Below are 21,014 nucleotides of genomic sequence, written 5' to 3'. Positions count from 1 at the left end.
GATTGAGGAATCGCCAATACAATAAGTAGGTATAGGCATTGAAAACCATCAATGAAATTAATAGACATCAAAGTTTAACTCTATGCTTGAATATACTTATATAAAATTACATATGTTATGTATGACCCTCATAATTTTTTGCAGACATAATCAGTATAATTCCCCAAAATGTTTGTCGCGGTAATATGAGATCATGTTCTTTATATTAAATTTGAGATAACAGGCCTGCGAGCCAAAATAGAAACGTTTTAGTTTTAAGATTTTAGAATTCATTTATCCGTTGTAACGTAAACAGCTTTTGCCTTTTGTTCACTTATTTTTACAAAATTTATTAAATAATTTTGTCAAGTGTCCGTCGTTTTATTGTAACTGGCGCAGTCGGTAGGATACCTTCCCGGTATCGGTAACGCAGTTAATCTTTTGCATTTTTGCATTATTCTCGGTATTATAACACCTCTTTAAATGACGCGATCGAGCGAAGAAACGAAAAAACGCCGTTAGCTGTTATATCGAAGCAGTTTGGTTTTCAAGAAGGAAACTCATCTGGAAGGTCGCCAGAAGTCTGAGTTACCTAACCTAAACCTGACCTTCTATTAACTACATCGGAATACTTTGGTTCTCACTGGGAATTTCATCTGTAAGAACGCCAGACGCCTGAGTTCTCCAACAAGCTAGTCCTCACTGTCAACTTCTCCTGATAATTACAATTATTGGTGGACTTATAGCAAGCTAGAGTAAGTCGTTTGATTACTATTCAGACTGCCTACATTTTTTGTTGTTGTTATTCTAAATTTATTCATTTATTTCTATACTCTGATTAGACCGCAGGTTTTATCTTATCAAAATGACAGAAACAGCTAATCAAAGCCAATCTACCCCTACCAATAATTACCTACCATATGATAAAGCATTTAAATTAATACAAAAATTTGATGGCACAAAAACACAGTTGCATAATTTTATTGATGCTGTAGATTTTGTTTACAAATATTTTGATCCTCAAGAATTAAATATCTTCCAATTTGTTGTAAAAGCAAAATTAGAAGGTCCTGCTTTGGACCATATAGCTTCACTAGAAATAGATGATTGGCCTACAATAAAAAATGAGTTAATAAAAAAATTTCGTGAGTCACTCGACATTTACTGTTTAGCTTATGAGATGACTCATTTAAAACAACTTTTAAACGAAAAACCACTACAATTTGTTCAGCGAGTTGAAAGCAATTTGTTACGAGTTCAAAAAATTATCAAATATGATAGTACATACGATGCATCTGCTCGGAATGTCTTACGTGAATATCATGAAAAATCTGCTCTTTTAACACTTATTAATGGTTTAAAATATCCTCTTTCCACATCAATACGCTTACGGAAACCCGCTTCTATTGCTGAATTAATAAATTTGATAAATGATATTGAAAATCAACAATTTATGCTTAAGCAAAGCACCTTTCGTTTTACTGATACTAATCTACCGGTAAAACCCCCTTCTCAACAAACTGTAAACTCCCAGAATTCTTAAGTTTCTCAGAATAAACCCCCAATAAAGCTTGTTATTAAAAAATGTTCTTTTTGTAATAAACTTGGGCATAATGCAGAATCTTGTTACGCTAAACGAGCTCAAGTAAAAGTAGAAGGTGCATCAAGTGCAATCAAAACATGTGTGGAGCAGTCTGTTATCAGTACCCTACCAGAATACGAATCCGCTGATCAAATTTTAGAGTGTGAAATACTTGACGAACATTTTTGCATAGCGGCCTCGGAAAACAGAACCTAGATTTAAATCATCTTGTCAACGATATGAACGAATTAGAAATTTATTTTTTTTATTTGTACAAGTAAAAAACATTAATTTAAAATTTTTAGTAGATTCCGGGGCTTCTATTTCAACAATTAAACCTAAAATTAAAAACTTAAAGGCGCGTCGCGATGAAAACATGACTGTCTCCGGTATCGAAGGAAAAAATATTAAGGCAAATAAAAGTATTTATTTAAAATTATTAGACAAGCTTCATAAATTTTACGTCCTTGACTTTGAGTCCTGCTTCGACGGAATTTTAGGCTTAGACTTTTTAAAAGCATATAAATGTCATATCGATTTTTCCAAAAATATTCTTATAACCGCTACTCAGCAGGTTCCGTTCTTGACCTTAAAGACGACTACGACTGAGAGAAATTACACAACTAAAAATAAAAATGCTGACCAATTAATTGATAAAATTTCGGTCATATCAGAGCAGGTCTAAACCCGGGAACGCAAACGGTAATAGTTTTAAAAACAAACAGTGTTCGGAATGGCAAAGATTATTTATGCCAAGAAAGTAATATTTGTAATGGGAACATTAAAATTCCCAATGCTTTAGTTAGTGTAATTGACGGGAAATTTATTACAGCAGCATTTAATAACACGGATTCCCAATATAGGTTAGAAGATATTTCTATAGAGTTAGAGCCTCTCGATAATGTTACAGTAAATAGAATATGCGCAATCAATAAAGAAAACTCAAGTAAATTTTGCCGTTTAGGGAAAATAAAAGAACTTTTAAACTTACAGCATTTAAATTTAGAAGAAAAACAACACATAGAGCAACTCTGTTTAGAATATCATGATATTTTCTTACTTGACGGTGAAAAGTTATCATTCACAAACGAAATAAAACAAAAAATCATAACTGAAAATCATTCCCCAATTTATAATAGGAATTATCGATACCCGCAATCACTCAAAGAAGAAGTTGAAAAGCAAGTTTCAAATCTCTTAGATAATAATATAATTCGTCCGTCTTTCTCTCCGTGGAACTCTCCCATTTGGATTGTTCCTAAAAAACAAAATAATTCAGCTAAGTCTAAGTGGAGACTTGTAATTGATTACCGTGAGCTTAATAAAATCACAAAAGCGGACAGATTTCCTATCCCTCGAATAGATGAAATTTTTGACTTACTTGGAAAATCCAAATATTTCACTGTTATCGATTTAGCCTCTACCTTCCACCAAATAGAGATGGAAAAAACGGATATAGAAAAATCCGCCTTTAGCACTAATTCTGGACACTTTGAGTTTTTGCGTTTTGGCTGCCTATTTATGCCCTTTGGCCTAAAAAATTCGCCATCTACTTTTCAAAGGGTAATGAATTATGTTTTTCAAGGATTAATTAATGAGGAGTGTTTAATATACATGGACGACGTTTTGGTTTTTAGTAATTCACTTCAAGAGCATTACACAAAACTAGCGCGAATATTTGACTCCGAAAATCAAATATAAAAATAGAACCCAGTAAATGTTTCTTTTTACAAAAAGAAGTAAATTTTTTAGGCCATGTGTTAACTGAATTTGGAATTAAACCTAACTTGGAGAAATTAAACGCTATAACAAAGTTTCCGGAGCCCCAGAATGAAAAAGAGATAAAATTATTTCTTGGGTTGTTTGGATATTACCGCAAATTTGTACCCGGTTTCGCTAAAATCACAAAACCTCTTGCAGCTCTTTTAAAAAAGAATAAAACATTTGATTTTAATGAAGAATGTCGCCAATATTTTCAAAACTGTAGAACTTATTATTTCATCTGATAATGTTCTAGCTTATCCGGATTTTACTAAACAATTTACTTTGACTTGCGATGCCTCTAATTTTGCAATTGGAGCTGTATTGAGCCAAGAAGACAGACCGATTGCTTTCGCGTCTCGAACATTAAATGAGTCGGAGGTTAAATATGCTACTATTGAGAAAGAGTTGCTATCGATAGTATACGCGACGAACTTCTTTCGCCCCTATTTGTTTGGGTATAAATTTATAATTAATACAGACAACTTGCTTCGTTAATGAGCCTAAAAGATCCTAACTCTAAACTCACTCGTTGGAAAATAAAACTCAGTGAATTTGATTTTTAAATAAAATTTATTCCCGGAAAAGATAATAAGGTGGCAGACGCACTGTCTCGAATAAAAATGAATACAATTGAAATAAAAACATACCAAGATTTTTTAGAATCAAATGACAACTTAGACTTAACGAAAATTAAATATTCAAATGACCAATTATTTTTTTATAAGCACAAAAACGTGTTATTTTTTTCGATGACGAGAATAATATAGCTCTGAGCGATCTACAAATTCTAAAAGATAAGTTTAAAATCGAGGAAATTAATTTAAGTGAAAGCAATAAAACGTTTTACACCCAGGATGAATTACACTTACTCGTTCCAATCAAATATAATAAATCTAATTTAGAGATTTTATTTAATCAGTTAGCAGTTTTACAAATATTACCTAATGAACAATATTACATAAATATTTTAAACTCAGAAATCCTCAGAATATTAAGCTAAATTTTTCAAGTATAACTTTTATCGTATGCTTAAATGTTGTAAAATACCCGGCCGAGGATGAAATAGAGGGAATCATTGAATCTATTCATACGGAATATTCTAATTATCATAAAGGTATCCAAGAAACGTATAATAAAACTCGGAAATTATTTTATTGGAAAGGTATGATAACTGACATTACGACATTTATAAAATATTGCGAAACATGCCAAGGCTCAAAAATCGATAAACGCAGTAATAAATATCCCCTCAATATAGTAGAACCTCCTTACAGACCTTTTGACAAAATTTCCCTTGATTTATTAATTATTGATAAAAACTTTATTTAAACTATTATTGACAATTTAACAAAATATGCTCAAGCATATTTGTTAAAAAATAAAACTGCAAAAACAATCGTAACTAAACACACTCATACAACATTATCAAATTCGAAAGAACTTTATGTTGATAATGGAACCGAGTTTGTAAATAAACAAATAAAAGATTTTTGTTGCAAGTTCAACATAAATTTAAATATATGTTCTGTCGAGCACTCTCAGTCAGCTGGAATTATTGAAAGGTTACATGGTACGATTACAGACACTATTCGTTGTTACCTTACTGATCAAATAAAAACAATAAATTAAGTGATGCGTTGCTTATTGCCATCAATGCCTACAATAATTCTAAATAAGCTTCATTGGATTTATCACCACGAGAAGTATTGTTTCCTCATTTAAACATATTCGATCCCTTGAGGTCTAAACAGATTGCAGAACAGCAGATTGAAAGTATACGGTCAAAACAGAAGGTGTTAAGGCAAAAAGCTAAAACGCATAAAGATAAATATTTACCTAAACGTAATAATTATCCTGAATACTGTAGTGGTCAATTGGTTCTTATAAAAAGAAAAGCTAATTCCGATAAATTGGAAGAATATTCTGGACCGTTTAACATAATTGAAGTCAATAATACCAATAAAACTATCTGTATACAGCAAAACTCAAAAATCTCTAAATTTCATTTTGATCAAATAAAACCGTTTTTCAGTAAAACTAATTCATAAAAAAAAACTCTTTAATTTTTCTAAAGTAAGCAGTTTGTATCATAATATGTCTTGCGGCCGATTCCCTATGCTAGCTATCCTGATGGGACTAAAGAAGCCGGACTTCTATTCCACACGTATACAGAATCAAAAGCCAAGTGTTGCTCGGTATACATACAGATCGGTACAGACAGGAACTCGATAGATGTGGCAGCCAATAGTGACTTCTAATGGAACGAAAATTGATAAACTTAGAGCATTTTGGATAAGACAAACTTTTTTTGTGTTAAAAAAGTTCTTTTTGTGAAAAGGGAGTGTTATGATTATGACCCTCATAATTTTTTGCAGACATAATCAGTATAATTCCCCAAAGTGTTTGTGGCGGTAATATGAGATCAACGTGTTGTTCTTTAGATTAAATTTGAGATAACGGGCCTGCGAGCCAAAACAGAAACGTTTTAGTTTTAAGATTTTAGAATTCATTTATTCGTTGTTACGTAAACAGCTTTTGACTTTTGTTCACTTATTTTTACAAAATTTATTAAATAATTTTGTCAAGTGTCCGTCGTTTTATTGTAAGTCATATAAAATATGTAAAGTATCATAAACCAAGATGCCAAATGGAAATCTTAGGACTTACCAATGGAAATGGCTTTTTCTCGGGAACACAAAATTAGGACACTAAACAAAGAACCTCGAAAAAGTTGGGATATAACTACACCACTTATAATCTTGCACTATTGCAGTATGGTATTTAGTATCCACTATCTAAAATACCCAAAAAGGTGAGTTTTTAACTTTTCATAGGAGTAAAACCGGCAAAAGTACCAAGAACTCAACCTCCTTCAAAGGCTTGTTCTTCAAGACTCCTAGAGGTCTATTAACTTTAACACTAGAATAACTTAGAAATTGCCTTAAAAATCTGTGAGCTGTGCCATCACCAAGATTTTAGGCTTATTTTATTTTTTTTTATGTATTAGAAGGAAAGAACCCGTAACAAGGTTTGTATCCGATAAGTCCTGAATTACGTTACAATATCTATACAAATAATGTCTGCTTTTTTTCTATTTTAAACGGGATGCAAGCTATGAAGCGCTCTAAAATTGACTTTTCGTTTTCATGTTCATCTTCAAAAATAACCGAGATACCCTAAAATTAAACAATTAAACCCAAAATAGACATTGCGCAGGCTATTCAACTTGAAAAACTCAACTGGAAAAACTGTATATTTTTGACTTTCGCCCTAACATTTAAGAAATTCGAGATAGCCAATCGTTGTATTTCAGCTTGGAGAATTGGCTGCTTAAATAGAATAATCTGTACATTCCATTATACGTCTGACACGAAATAAAATTTAAAAAAAAAACCTTTAATGAACTCTTTAAAATGTAAGTTTTATTTGACTTTAGAGGTTATTTTATTAGACTTTACTCCTAAAAAACTAGGAACAAACTCCAAAAAAAATCATGGAAAAATACAGAACATAAATCTTCTATCCTAACCTAAATTTTTAAGAGGAAGTTCGGGGTTTAAGTTCATCATAGCAACTTCTAAGGAAAATATGACATTTCTTTTGAGTGTTGTAAAACTCGTGGCCCTTACTCCAATCGTAGCCGACAGCATAAGCGAATATTTGCCCGTTGTGGTTAAAGGCGCACCTGGTGATCGGCTGATCCATCATCTCGGACGCTTTCAGTTTGGTACGAGCGTCTTTGTCCCAAAAACTGAACGCGCCATCTGCTCCCACCGTCGCTAAAGTTCCGTGAACCGGATGGAACGCGATGTCGTTCACAGCATAAATATCTTGGTAGCCGTTCGGGGTACCGTTGGAGCGGTGACATTTAAATGTGAAGTTGTCTTTGGGGTTGGTAGGGTTAACGTATTGGATCGCGACTCTACCTTCCACTGAGCCTAGAGCGTAGCCTGTTGGAGATTTTTTCTTGTCCCTAAGAAAGAAAATATTGGATATAACTACATTTCACTATGTATTCTTGCTTAAACAGATAATGATTTATTTATAAACGCCTTAGACTCAACTTTCTAATGAAAATAAAAAAGATCGCTATGATTTCCATATTTAATAATAAAATAAATAATAAATAATGGCTTTATTTGTACTTTCCAATAGTGTATATAGGCGAAGTCTAGCCAAAGGCTAATCTACTTAACCTATTTTAACAAATATAAGCAAAATCATTTTAGATAGCACAACAGAAAGACCAAATAGAATAAAAACTAATATTGTAGCATTTTTATTTTCCATTAAGAATAAGGAAAAATTTACAATGCTACAAACCTGTTCTTTTATGTAATATAGGTACTTAAAAATATTAAATTACATAATATATGAAAACAAATATTTTTAGATAGTATAGAATAAGGTAGGCAACTCTATTAAATAAAATATTTAATACCTTAACTTTAATCTAACTATAATATATTATTGGAAAGTAATTTTCAGCATAAGTAAACAAAGTTCTCCTTTTGCAAAATTTTAATAATTAGATCCAGGGTTAAGTGCTGCACTTTATTTTCATACTCGACCGGTACCATACCTTATACCGGTACCATAAATATCTCAACATCGACGCGATAATAATTCAGGTTCTCGAATAGCGCATGAGTCTAAAAATCTCTGAGAGATCTGTAGTGGCGGTGGTCCCACAAGATTCGTTGTCAAAAGTCCCAATCCTTAAATTGTGGCCACCTAAGCCCTTTTAACACTTTAAAATGTGTTTATAAATCCTTTTATGTAAGCCTAGAAGGTAATCTAGTATATACCGGGTGGTGCGTCGCCGAGCGGAACATAGGAAAACCCATGTAAATTTTAAGGGGGTCAATTATTGGCTTCCATGTACATTTTATAGAAAAAATTGAAGATAACTTTTTGAAGAGACCAATCTGGCAAACCCTTTTGCAAAGTTTCAAAAAATTTTAATGAGCGAAACTTGAATTATTCAATTAAATGTAATTGCAAAATTAGCAAATTTTCGGTTCAGGTAAAACCAAACCGGCACCAGTAAAATGAATATTGTCACTGACGTGAAGAAAAGTGTCGATAAATCAGTGACAGTAGATATTTAAAAACAAGTATGAATTATTCAATCCACGAAAAAATAGCCATTATTAAGTGGCATTATGCGGGAAACAGTTTTAGAGCAGTATCCGAAATGTTTTCAGTTTATTTCACCACCAAGCCCATTCCCTCCATTTCAACTACTAACCGTATTGTCAATAAGTTCGAGTCCAAAGGTACCGTAATAAATAATTGTAAATGTTCAACTCAGAATAGCGAAAATAGAGCCGAAGAAAGAGAGAACAGAGATCTTAATATTCTACTGAGTGTGGAGGAAAACAAGATGGTTAGTACGAGGGTTCTTGGGCAAGAGGTAAATAAACATCATACAACGGTATTGCGCACTTTAAAAAAACACAAATATTATTCGTATAAATTCGAAAAACATCAAGACCTGTAGGAAGGAGATGAAGAGCGAAGAATGGCACTTTGTTTTGAAATGATGGAAAGAGCAAATAATGATAGGATTTTTTTTTAAAATATTTGTTTTGCCGATGAATGTACATTTACCCTCAACAATGAACCAAATGTTCAGAATTACCGGTATTGGAGCCAAGAAAATGAACATCGCTTTGTTCATACTCGGACACAATATCCCCAAAAAACAAATGTATTCGTGGGAATTATCGGACACCATATCATTGGACCCTTTTTTATGGACTATAACCTAACAGCTGCAACCTATTTGGACTTATTTCAAAATCAAATTGGACCCGCCTTGGAAGAAGTTCAGGAAGATCAAATGATCTGGTACCAAATGGATAGTTGTCCGGCCCATAATGCCCGTATGGTTAAAGAGTGCTTGGAAATTGCTTTTAACGGCAATATCATTGGTCCACGGTACCGAATACTTTGGCCAGCCAGGTCACCTGATCTTTCACCAAATGACTTCTTTTTGTGGGTTCATTTATAAAAGTGTAAAATTTGAGAACCTAAACCAGTTACAAAACGCTATTTCGTTAGAATGTAATAAAATTTCCCAATATCAACTTAGTAACGCTAGAAAGGAATTTTATGATCGGTTAGGATATTGTTTAGCTGTTAATGGGGGGTTGTTTAAACATTTGATTAATTGATGTTTTTATGTAATTCTCTATTATTTCAAAAAAAGTTATTGTATTTTATTTTATTTTATTTTTCCACACCTAGTAAAATATTAAGAGTTCTGTTCTCTCTTTTTTCGGATCTATTTTCGATCTTCTGAGTTAAACATTTACAATTATTTATTTCAATGTCTTTGGACTCGAATTTACTAGCAATAGGTTTAATGGTTGAAATGGACCAGATAGGCTTGATGGGAAAATAAATTGAAAATATTTCAGATACTGCTATTGGTTTAATTAAATTCTAAGTATGATAAAATTATTTTTTTAATAATCGATAATAATAATTGTTATTGGTTTAACTTCATCGTTATATTAAATAAAAGTTTAGATAAAAAAGTAATGTTAATGTGTCTTACTATTAATGTATGGTTGTGAGATTGATAAAACGAAAAAAAAAAACATTTCTTGTATTCGGCTGTACGTCAGATTTGACAAAGCCTTATAACAAATTATTTGCTGGTGGCTGGTGTCTGGTTTTACTTGAACCGAAAATTTAGTAATTTTGCAATTACATTTAATTGAATAATTCAAGATTCGCTTATTAAAATTTTTTGAACATGCAACAACATACAACGTTACACGAGGGTTTGCCAGATTGGTCTCTTCAAAAAGTTATCTTACATTTTTTCTGTAAAATGTGCAGGGAAGCCAATAATTGACTCTCTAAAATTTACATGGGATTTCCTAAGTTCCGCTCGGAGACGCACCACGCGGTATAATATTCGTTTGGAATTTATGCCTTTTTAAAATAATGACGTCACGTAAATCCACATGGTTTTGATAAAGACATCTTACGGCTATTTTCTTCCTCGTAGTAGAATTTATCAGCATATTTAATTATACTCTATCGACCTACGACTGATGTTAAAGGATTTAGCTAGTTTCCCAAGCTGTCTATTAGGGGTAAGTCACTTTCCATCTATCCATTTTTTTTACCCTTTTTTTAGTAAAAAATGTTTAAAAAAAAAGGACAATATTACTCACAAACCATTATTCCGTGTTTCTTTCTTAGCTTTTAATGTCTCTTTTACCCTCCTTTGCATTTTATCGCCGAAGTTTGACTTCTGACTATTTCAATATTTCGAATTCTTTAAAATTAAAATTAAGATTGTGAAAACCGCTTGGTTACATTTATAATTGTTATTGATAAAACGGTATTTATTACCGAATTGCGCAAAAACCCTGATGATTCATGAATTTTCCCTAGTTCCTTCCGTCAACAATATGTTTATTTTCTAGTTAAATTAATGAATCTATAAATTTTTGCAGCCAGCCGGTCAGTTTTGCGCATTTAAAACTGTATTTTTATAATTAATAGTATTCTAATTTTTTATCATTTATTAGTTATTTAAAAGACCTTTTAGTGTTATACAACACTACGGATGGACTATGTTATAGAATAGGTATAGTTATATAAATTTTGCATGGGTTTAAATGATATAGAGATCTCTATGAGGAATAAATGTTGATTTTGGGATAAATTAGAAGGCTTTACTTTACAACAGAAAAGAGGATAAATTATCAATAAGTCTCGATAAAAAAGGCAATAATTAGGTTTTCTTGATTTTACTAATTATAATCCATAACTACATTTTCTTAAAAAATTATATGAATGATAAAATTAAGTGGCTTCCAATTTTTATAATTAGGGTTTTTCATTTTAATACCTACTGCCCAGTGCCTACTTGACGAAAAGCTGTTGTGCTTATGTGATTGTAAGTATTTGCAAAAATACGCCACTATAGTAATATAAAAAAACATTATATTAAATAACATTGGTCCATAATAATCAAAAATTATAAAATAAGAAATACTTACAATTTAGTTGTTCTGTTTTGTTAAAAAAATGCAGCCTTAGCTTTTTCTTGAAACCCGCTACTGACATTTTTTTAATAAAATTCGGATCAAGGTCATTGTAAATTGCCATAGCATCATACAGAAAACTACGACGAAAGAAGGTTGTTTAATATCTAGGAATTGACAACTTATTTATAAATCTTGGATTTGTTTCATGTAAATTCTTCCGAAAGGTAAGTTTTTCGCGAAGATATAGAGGAGTAGGCGAAGCTAGCAGTCTACGCACAAAAACCGCCAATTTTAAAGAGAATAGATTTTTCCACGCGCAGCCAACCAAGTTCACAGAGACTATCATACTTTCTCAGACCATAAATAAATCTGCAGCATTGATTTCGCAGCTTTTTCAAGCGGTATGCACTCATTTTCTCTAAACATGGAAAATAAGCAATATTGAAGTAATTCAAAATAGGTAATATTAAACACACACAGTTTTCCTTACTTTAAACCTAATTATATTTCTGATTGCATACAATGGCTTTAAAGAATAGTATGACTTTTAAGTGACATTAGAAACGTGTAACTTAAAGCGCAATTCATCATCCAAAAGCAATCAACGATTTTTTGCACATTTAACCATACTTAGCTGATTGCCTCCCACAAAAAGCTTTGAACCGTCCAATGCAAATCTTTTTTTGTTCTTTAGAAGTAAATTATTTGGAAAGGAAAAGTAAGAGATTCTAGAAAGATTGTCGTTTATTTTCTTTGATGCCTCTAACACAGATTCAGCTTTAAAAGAATGGTAAATTTGTGTATCATCTGAGAACCCCTGGATCTGGCAGTATTTTACAACTTTAAACAAATTAGAAACATCATAAATAAGACAGGTCCCCAAAATTTATATCATGCTTAAACTGCTTTGAAAATTAGCTTCTTCCAGACAACTACCTAACGGGCTATAAACTGAAGCAAAATAGTCATTAATATTGTTTGGATTTCGGAGATTTAAAGGAATAGAACGATTAGAGACATTTTTTAGACTTAGAATTAATAGCTCTTCATAACTGTTTACTCACATACATCTCTGATGTTCTAATGAAATTGCAGATAATTTCTCGCCTAATCATTGCCACCACAAGATTGGGCATCTGTCTCTAATATGCCCAATCCGCTAAATTTTTAGACGTTTTTTTTTTAAACTTTGACCTTCTTAGACTTCATTTTTCATATGCGGAAAAACATCAACAAAGTAATTCGTTAAAACTCATAAATATATATATAATTTTATTACCTTAGAAATTATTCTCACAAAAATAAAGTATTGATCGTTATACCTACATAGGATGTGAATTAGTGTTATGCAGGGGTATTTCAGGAGGTGATCACCCCTTTTGACTACTCAAAAGCATTTGATAAAATAAATCACACGTTTCTTTTAGGAATTTTAAAATATTTGAGCCTTGGTAGTAATAAATAAAAAAATAAATTCAATTGTGATCTAGAAAGTGTCAGCTTGCATTAAAAGGATGATACATGAGCGTAGAGCTGGGATATCAGTTGATTTTTGCCTTGAAGCCGTGTGTTCAAGATATTCAACTGATTTGCAATGTCAACTAAAAAAGCCAAATCACACAACCAATCAGGATTTTTAAGTTCCGGACATATTCCTTTGCTTTTCCGCCAGAAATATTACAATTTCTTCTATTAAATTTAGAAATCGTTCCAATGTCAATCCACGACTTAGCCACCTTACTTCTGTATAATACATTACATCTCCGTATTCGCTTTCGATGTCATCAAGGAATTGTTTGAATTGTCTGTGATTGAATCCTCGTGATTTTATGAAATTTATCATTTTCATGACATTTTGAAATTCAATTTTTTTAGAACAGAGGGCTTCTTGGCGTATAATGCAGTAAAATTGCACGAGATATTCAGCGTTTATTTTTTTTTTCTTGGAGATGCTTTTTCAGCAAAGTAACTAGCCCGGAATTGACACCAATCATCGAAGGAGCACCGTCAGTTGCCGATGATTTTGATAAGTCCAAATCAGTTTTTGAACACTCATCCAAAAGTACATTGAATATATCAACTTCCTTTGGTTTGACCTTTCAATGATTCGTCGAGATTCGTTTTTGGGCGCTAGTTTCAAATAACGCGCGCGCGATATTCAAATTACTTTTCGAACATTTTTTTTTTGTTTTATCTGGGTTAGAACTCAATATTTTTCAAATGTACGAGAGTATTGAATTGACGAAACAGTGGGCTGCCAAGGCAGTTGTGCATATAGGTCTCCTGATGGACCCGTCATGCCCCTGTACGAGAGTATTATTTTTGCTGTTGGGAGTATTCGACCGGCGGACTGCGGTCAATCATCAATGCATTTAACTGTCTCTTTAACCTTAAAACAGTTTTTCCCTAAAATGCGACGTTGCCTAGTTATTAACCATTTAAAGAAAGAGTCCTTTGCTAAGTCCATTTTATTTTTCGAAATTCTAATTTTTTTTTATACAGGGTCCTCAAAATCGTTACTCAAATATTTTCTAAATAGAACACTCTGTATCTAGTAACACGTTTTGATAGAACATTCTTTTGTCTTCAATTTGATACCAATAAGTTTGTCTTTATCTCTAACCGTCAAAATTTGTTTTTAAAGGAAAAATTAAATATTTTTTCCATACGCATTCCAATGTTTATTTTTACTTGAGAATGATTACAGTATACTGAAGGCGTAAAGTACAAAAAAAAACTAGAATAGAAACAGTTTGAAATGAAAAAATCAAATTGAAAAAGAAAATCCGAAAAATAAGAGTATATAAGACAAATAAAGACTTACGAATAAAGAAATCGTCCATAGAAAAATGCCACAAAAAAAATAATATCACCCCATCAAGTTTAGTTACATCAAGAATTCACCAAAAATATTAACAACGTTAATTAACAACATTATAAAAAACGTTCTATTACAAAAATTGCTTAAAATGTATTGCTCCAAGCACAAATCAGCCCTACGTGCGAAAGATCTTCTAACTGCACGAAGCGTAGCAGACGTAAAACGTCTAAAAGACTTCGTACTGTATACCCTCCACTATCTTCCCTAGTTGTGGGTGCAATATGATAAACTGCGGATTTAACACTTTCCCACAAGAAGAAATCTAGAGGCGTTAATTTCGGTGATCTAGGAGGCTATCCAGTGGGACCTATCCGGTATTAACTTTAATAAACATGTATACATAGCTTTCTAATACATCTATTACCAAATTGGTGTGTGATATGTTCCCTGACATTTGCACTGAAGTGAACTGGTGCACCGTTCAACTGTAGCCACATCTGATGCCATATAAAGTTGGGATAATCTTGGGTCAAGCATAGAAAATCTTCTATGGAAATTTAGAAAAACTTCTTCTATTACACGATCGATAAAAAAATATGGACCAATAACAAAATCCCCAAACATTGATGCTCCATCTGTGTTGAAAATTATTGATAAAAACGCGATGGGGATTTTTTGTATCGTAAAAAGTTATGTCGGTTTACAAAATCATTTCTGTGGAACGTACACTCATTAGTGAAGACCACAAGGTTAAAAAAGTTCTCGTTTTCTGCTGCTTGAATTTGTTGCTTGCTCATTGACAAAAAGCTACTCTTTTTTCAAAATTATTTTCGGCAAGTTCTTGATTTAACTAAGCATGGTAGGGATGATATTTTTTTAACATTTTCCCACGTGCCACCCATATATTTAACCATAGGTCAACATAAAATGCAATATAAAAGGGTGGACAAGAGAGTGCTGGGCTAGCCTATCTCGCGGAGAGTGGTCGTGCAAATTCTTTAAAACAAAGGAAGTAAATAAAATAAACCTCAGTGACCAAATTACCCTTAAAAAAGGGCCACACAATACTTACTATAAAACTACTGCATAAAATAAAGACCCAAGTATCTACGAATTATAAGTCTTGTAAAAGCTCTGCCTCTGGAAATTAAAGTCAAATAAAAGCTTTAAAATTTATTTTCAAATGACAGGTAAATTTATTCAAATTTAGGTTGTTAATTATATAACTTTAAATGGGAGAAGAATCGTAAGGCTATGAAAATATCAACACTACTAAAAAAAACGAGCTATTATACCATGGTATCACTTAATAAAGCTTATAAAAAAATACAACGAAGATAAACCCACCTTATTGTGATCACAATTTGGTTTACACTTCTGCCGACATAATTATCACACCTTTTGTGTCGACAAGTAATATTTTAAGCACTACTTTTGAATAAAATAAATACTTGCAAAAATTACACTTTGGACACGTTAAGTAAAAATAGGTAAGTTTACAATTTAGCCTTAATTTAAATTACAAAAAAAAATATTATAAAATTTGTTTTCAGCATTTAGGCTGCACCAAATTTACAAAAAAAAAAAACGATTTATCTGGGAGCCTGGGACACCACAACAGACTCAAGGAATCAAGGACACCATCAAACAACTGGAAATATCTGGAACTTATATAGAACTGCTTTGGATCTTTCTTTTCACCCTATCCTTCAACCCTAAAATACCCCAGTACCCATGTAACTTTTGTCATAAATTTAAGAATAAATATTTAATTTAAATTTAGAGTACTTATTTAATTATTTAATTTGTTGTAATAAAATTTTAGAAGTAAGCTATTATGTAATAAAATTATTCTTTCGTGTCAATAAAATGTACAGTTAATATCAAAACTTCAAGATGAATAAAGAACTTATTTTTAATATTTTTGGCTTATTATTTATGGCTTAATATTAATAAAATTATTATAATAGGGTAGTATAAAAATAGGTTTATCTTTTACTTACACAATGGTGGAATTTTGTGGCTTTTATATACTTTTTTTTACACTTTCAGAATTCAGCAATGGGAAAGCAACAGAAGTAATAAAATTATTCTAGCTTTCGAGTCGTCCAATATAAATTGATTTATTTAAGCTAAAAAGAAATTTAAACCTATTATAGTCACCCAAAAAACCAATTAAGCTGGAATAAAGTCTCAGAAACTTACCGAAAGATTTTCTATGCTACTATAAGACCAAAACCATTTATCCTGACCAAAGACAGCAAATGAATTTCAAAAGAACTCCTACAAAGATATAATTCATTTAATTTGCTAATTTTGTAGGTATTAATCCACAAAGGAACGCAAAAATTACTAAAGCGTTAAATTGCCACAAAACAGCGATTTTGGTCTGTACTAGTTGCACAGAAGTGGATCTTGGCAGAAAATGACCGATGCTCGGCGGTTTACCGTGAGCGAAAAACCAAAAAAAAAAGTACCCAAAAAAAACGAAGAACGCGAACAAAGAATGCTAGACTAGGATTCTTTTCAAACAAATATTATTTATACAGGATGGCTGTGAATTAAATAGTAATATACAGTTCGATAATTTTTAATTGTTTGATTAAATAGTTAAGAAACTTTGTTTTTAAAGAATTAGATTAATATATAAAATAGTTTACGCAAAAATCAACCGTTACACACGGACGATTTCGATATTTCTCGTAACAAATAAAAACAAAAAGACAAATAAGTTTTTACTTATTTGTCTTACGCTAATTTGCGGTGTTTCTACAACCGACATGCTGATTGCCAATTGGTTTTCTTCATTTAAAACTGTTTTCGTTCTAGTTTCTTTTTTGTACTTTACGCTTCCAGAACGCTTAAATCGTTCTTTTAATTTCTTCAGCACTGTCATCAGGATGTCGGTTATTAGGAAATTTTTCCTAATAAACTCTTGAAAGTAAAAAACAGTTCCAAAGGCATTCGCCGATAACGTAAATCATATTTACTAATTCTCGCTGATAGTAATTAATTTTGACACAAATTTACTTAAACCTGATAATTAATTTATTTCATCTGAATGACAAGTAAACATTATATTTGGCATACGTCACACAACAAAGAATAAATGAACCATGGCCAACTTTTTACTTGCAAGAAAAAATTTCTTATTTTTAAATGAGATTTGCATCAAGGATTAATATTACTTCTCTTTACTACTATTATTTTATTATCTTATCTATAAACAAAGTGCTTGTCACTCTGTTTCCATAAAATATGTATGAATTGTTTTCTGTAAGTGTCGTAATGCCTATGAGAAAAATATGTAACTTTTCCTTTAAGAATAAATTTTGAGAAAACAGTTAGGGATAAAAGTAAATTTGTTGGTATCAAATTGAAGGTAAAAGAGCTTTTAAAAAGCGCCATTTAAAAAATAGCGCAAAATTGAATTCAAATTATCATTATTTGAGTAACGATTTTAATCACGCTATATAAAAAAAGATAAATGTTGGTTGAAAATGTTGGTTTTAAAAGATTAATTAACTTGTCCAAGGGCTCTAGATAGATTTTCGTCGAATTTCAATGAATTTCAACGACGCATTTTCAAGAACTGTATTTGGGTTAAAGAGAGAGTCAAGTAAGACTCCCATTTAGAAAAAAAAATATAGGTGGATCCATTAAAAAAAAAATTAATTATGTACCACGCTTTTTTGGGACACCCTAACTATCAACCAAGTAGTATTAACCAAACTAACTTTAAAAAGTAGCCCCTCTAACATAGTTAACATTCTATTTAAGATTTTTTCCGTTTCAAGGTTTACCACAATCGAGCACCGCGATATTAAATGGAGACCCTGTATAGACCATAGGCACAATCAGCCCAAATTAGCAAAAAAGCATGTATTTTTGTTTTAAGCAAATAAAACCTAGAAAAAAACACTATGTAAATTAGATTTTTTGATAATTTTAATAATAATATTAGTTAAAAATGTTTAATCTACTATTCTGGTAAATAATATTAAAATTCCGAATCTGTACTATTCTACCGCCGAGACTAGGGAGGGTTGATAACACGGAAGGTATCAACCCTCCTTGATACGCTTTCAAATTTGCCGCCTAAAATACGAATTCCCCGAGATCAGTGTAATACTTTCTAGTCAACTCCAGTCAATCGTCCCCACGAGCATCAAACCAAACAATAATAATGATTTTTTATTAATTTTTTTTTTTTAGGTTCAGGATGTCTTTTAATTGGACAAAAAAACGAACAAGGTGCCGGCTTCACCTGAACGAAGGAAAAAAGCTGTACTTGAACCACGGCTACAAACTACGACCTTGACAGAAGTCTTGATATTTGTAAGCAAAATGGGATAGTTTTGCTAACAATACTACCACATACAAGTCATCGGTTGCAACCGTTAGATGTTGCCCTATATGGACATTTCAAAACATATTTTATGACATATTTTATGACGATGACCTTCTCACGGCGAGGGTTACCGATCGACCTGACCCTCATCACCACGAACGGACACTCGATGCAACTGTAGTATTTCCTTGATACTTCCTGATAACGCAACTCGCAAAACTTCAGCTGATAATAGCATATCCGGCACCCTCTTGCTCCTATAAGACTCCTGAAGAAATAAGGCCACATCTCCAGGCCCCACCAAGAAGAAAACAGACGTCAGGAAGAAAAGAAAACTTGCAAAGACAAAAGTTGTAATAGACACACTGGACACACACACACACTGGCAAGAAACTAAAAATGAACACCAAAGCAAGAGCAACGAAACATGAAACAATTAGTAGAGAGTAGATGACTCTCGAAAGAAGTGTTGCGGGGAGTTCGACAAAAATGTGTGCTTTCTCCATTGTTATTTGATTTGTACAGCGAGGCAATTTTCAATGAGGCTTTAAGTAACAGACAAGAAAGAGTTACTATTAACGTTCTAGTTTTAAACAATATGCGATTCGCTGATGTTACTATTGTTAAAGCAGATAATTTCAAAGATCTCTAAACACTTTTCCAAAGATTAAATAATGCATGATTTTAATCCTACGGTCTAAAATCTTTAAAAAAAACTTAAAAATACTAAAAAAAGTTTATGGTCATAACCAAACGAGAAAATATTCAAGGTAGTCAATATCAATAGTCAATATCATAGACAATACACCTATATAGAGAGGAAATATAAACATCTGCATAGCTGAATAACGGAAACGTTTGATCAGTCAATTGAAATAAGATCCCGAATAGAGAAAGCAAGAGTAACATTCGTCAATTTACAAAAATTTATATGTAGCAATAATATCAATTTAAAACTTAGAATAAGAATATTAAGGTGCTACGTATTTTCAATCTACTTTGTGTAAGCTTCGACTCTTTGAAAGGTGGTGCTATCGTCGCATATTAAAAATATCCTGGAAAGATAAGCCACGAACACGTCATGTTATAAGTGGACCTAAATATGCGTTACTACCAAACATAATGCAGGAAAAATTAAAAGGGAAAAGAAGCCGGGAAAGAAGAAGAAGATCTTGGCTCAGAAACTTAAGAGATTGGTTCGGACTAACATCAAATGGACTATTTAAAGCAGCTGTCAATAAAATAAAAATTGCCCTAATGATGTCCAACCTCCGACGAAAAGAAGAAACTTAACAAATAAGAAGAAGAAGAACTAGTCAGCAATTTCTTCATGTAGTTAATTCAAACAATAATAAATGTTTTTAAAGTAATCTTTAAAAATCGTAATTTTTTACTTGTATTAAGGCTCCCAGACACTGTATTAAACTTCCCATACTATGGGAGAGTTGATATATTTATCACTCTCCCATAATAGCGGAGTATTCACTATCTCATTCTATGATCTGATTTTTCTTGTTTAATCTATGCATAATTATTTGCAAATTAGATTTATGAAACATTTTTTTTTCTTTTAATTAGAATATTAAGTGTTTAAATCCTCCCCAGTCTCCCCTATACTAAACAATTAGCATGGTGGCATTCTACCTATGACATATACAGTGCTTTCATTTCAAAACGATCCACCCTTAATAACTTTCTTAAAAAAAAAAAAAAAAAAAAAAAAAAACACACGTCAAATTAGATATACAGGGGGACGTTTAATTATGCATTTACTGAAGTTCTGTCAATCACCTCCTCACCACCAGCTAACCTCACTTTTATATGTCAAATGGGAACCCCCATCGTGTGATACATCATAGTAAGGAGCGTAAAATTCTCTATTCAACGGTACCAAAAAAAAAATGAAATCGGTAAATGTGTATGCAAATAGTTAGCGAAAATGTCTAGAAATAATTAATTTACGCCAAACCTTGGTATGTCGTAAATCGGTATATGTTGTAAATCGGTAGGGTAGAAAAACAAATTTAATTAGTTTAACAAATTTATTTTATTAAATGCTCAAAATGCGCGCCGTTATTAGCAAGACAATAAAAAAGCCTATTTTCAAACTCCTTACGAACATTGGCAAGGGTCTGCCCGCTAATTTCTCTGCATTCTTGAAATATTCTATTTTTTAAATTCTCAATACTCTCAGGTGGGGTTTTATATACTTTGCTTTTTAAGTAGCCCCAAAGAAAAAAGTCTAGTGGGGTTAGGTCCGGAGACCGCGCAGGCCATTCGATTGCACCACGTCTGCCAATCCACTTTTCTCGAAATTTTTCATCAAGCCACTCTTGAACTACCAAAGTGTAGTGCGCGGGAGCTCCATCCTGCTGAAAATGTATATTATTTTCATTCAATAATATAGCACCATGTTGATCTACTTGATTTTCCATAGATTGGATGATGGAAGGGTATATTGCATTTTCTAAAAGGTTTAAATAAATTTCACCAGTCAAATTT

At 32.1% G+C, this 21,014-nt stretch overlaps 1 protein-coding gene across 2 annotated transcripts in view; it reads right to left on the bottom strand.

Annotated features, from left to right (window-relative positions):
* Positions 1 to 6,720: 6,720 nt before the first annotated feature.
* LOC126744655 (protein Rae1) overlaps positions 6,721 to 21,014 on the bottom strand; it is a 40,606-nt gene continuing 26,312 nt past the window's right edge. For both annotated transcript variants that reach the window (XM_050452172.1, XM_050452173.1), the window contains exon 4: positions 6,721 to 7,298. In XM_050452172.1, coding sequence (XP_050308129.1) covers positions 6,863 to 7,298 — 436 coding nt within the window. In that variant the 3' untranslated portion in view covers positions 6,721 to 6,862. The remainder of the gene's footprint in view (positions 7,299 to 21,014) is intronic.

The sequence above is a fragment of the Anthonomus grandis genome, chromosome 14 (genome assembly GCF_022605725.1).
Source record: "Anthonomus grandis grandis chromosome 14, icAntGran1.3, whole genome shotgun sequence".
Taxonomy (NCBI): domain Eukaryota; kingdom Metazoa; phylum Arthropoda; class Insecta; order Coleoptera; family Curculionidae; genus Anthonomus; species Anthonomus grandis.
Note: the sequence above shows the minus strand (reverse complement) of the source record. Positions and strands in the feature narration are given on the sequence as shown.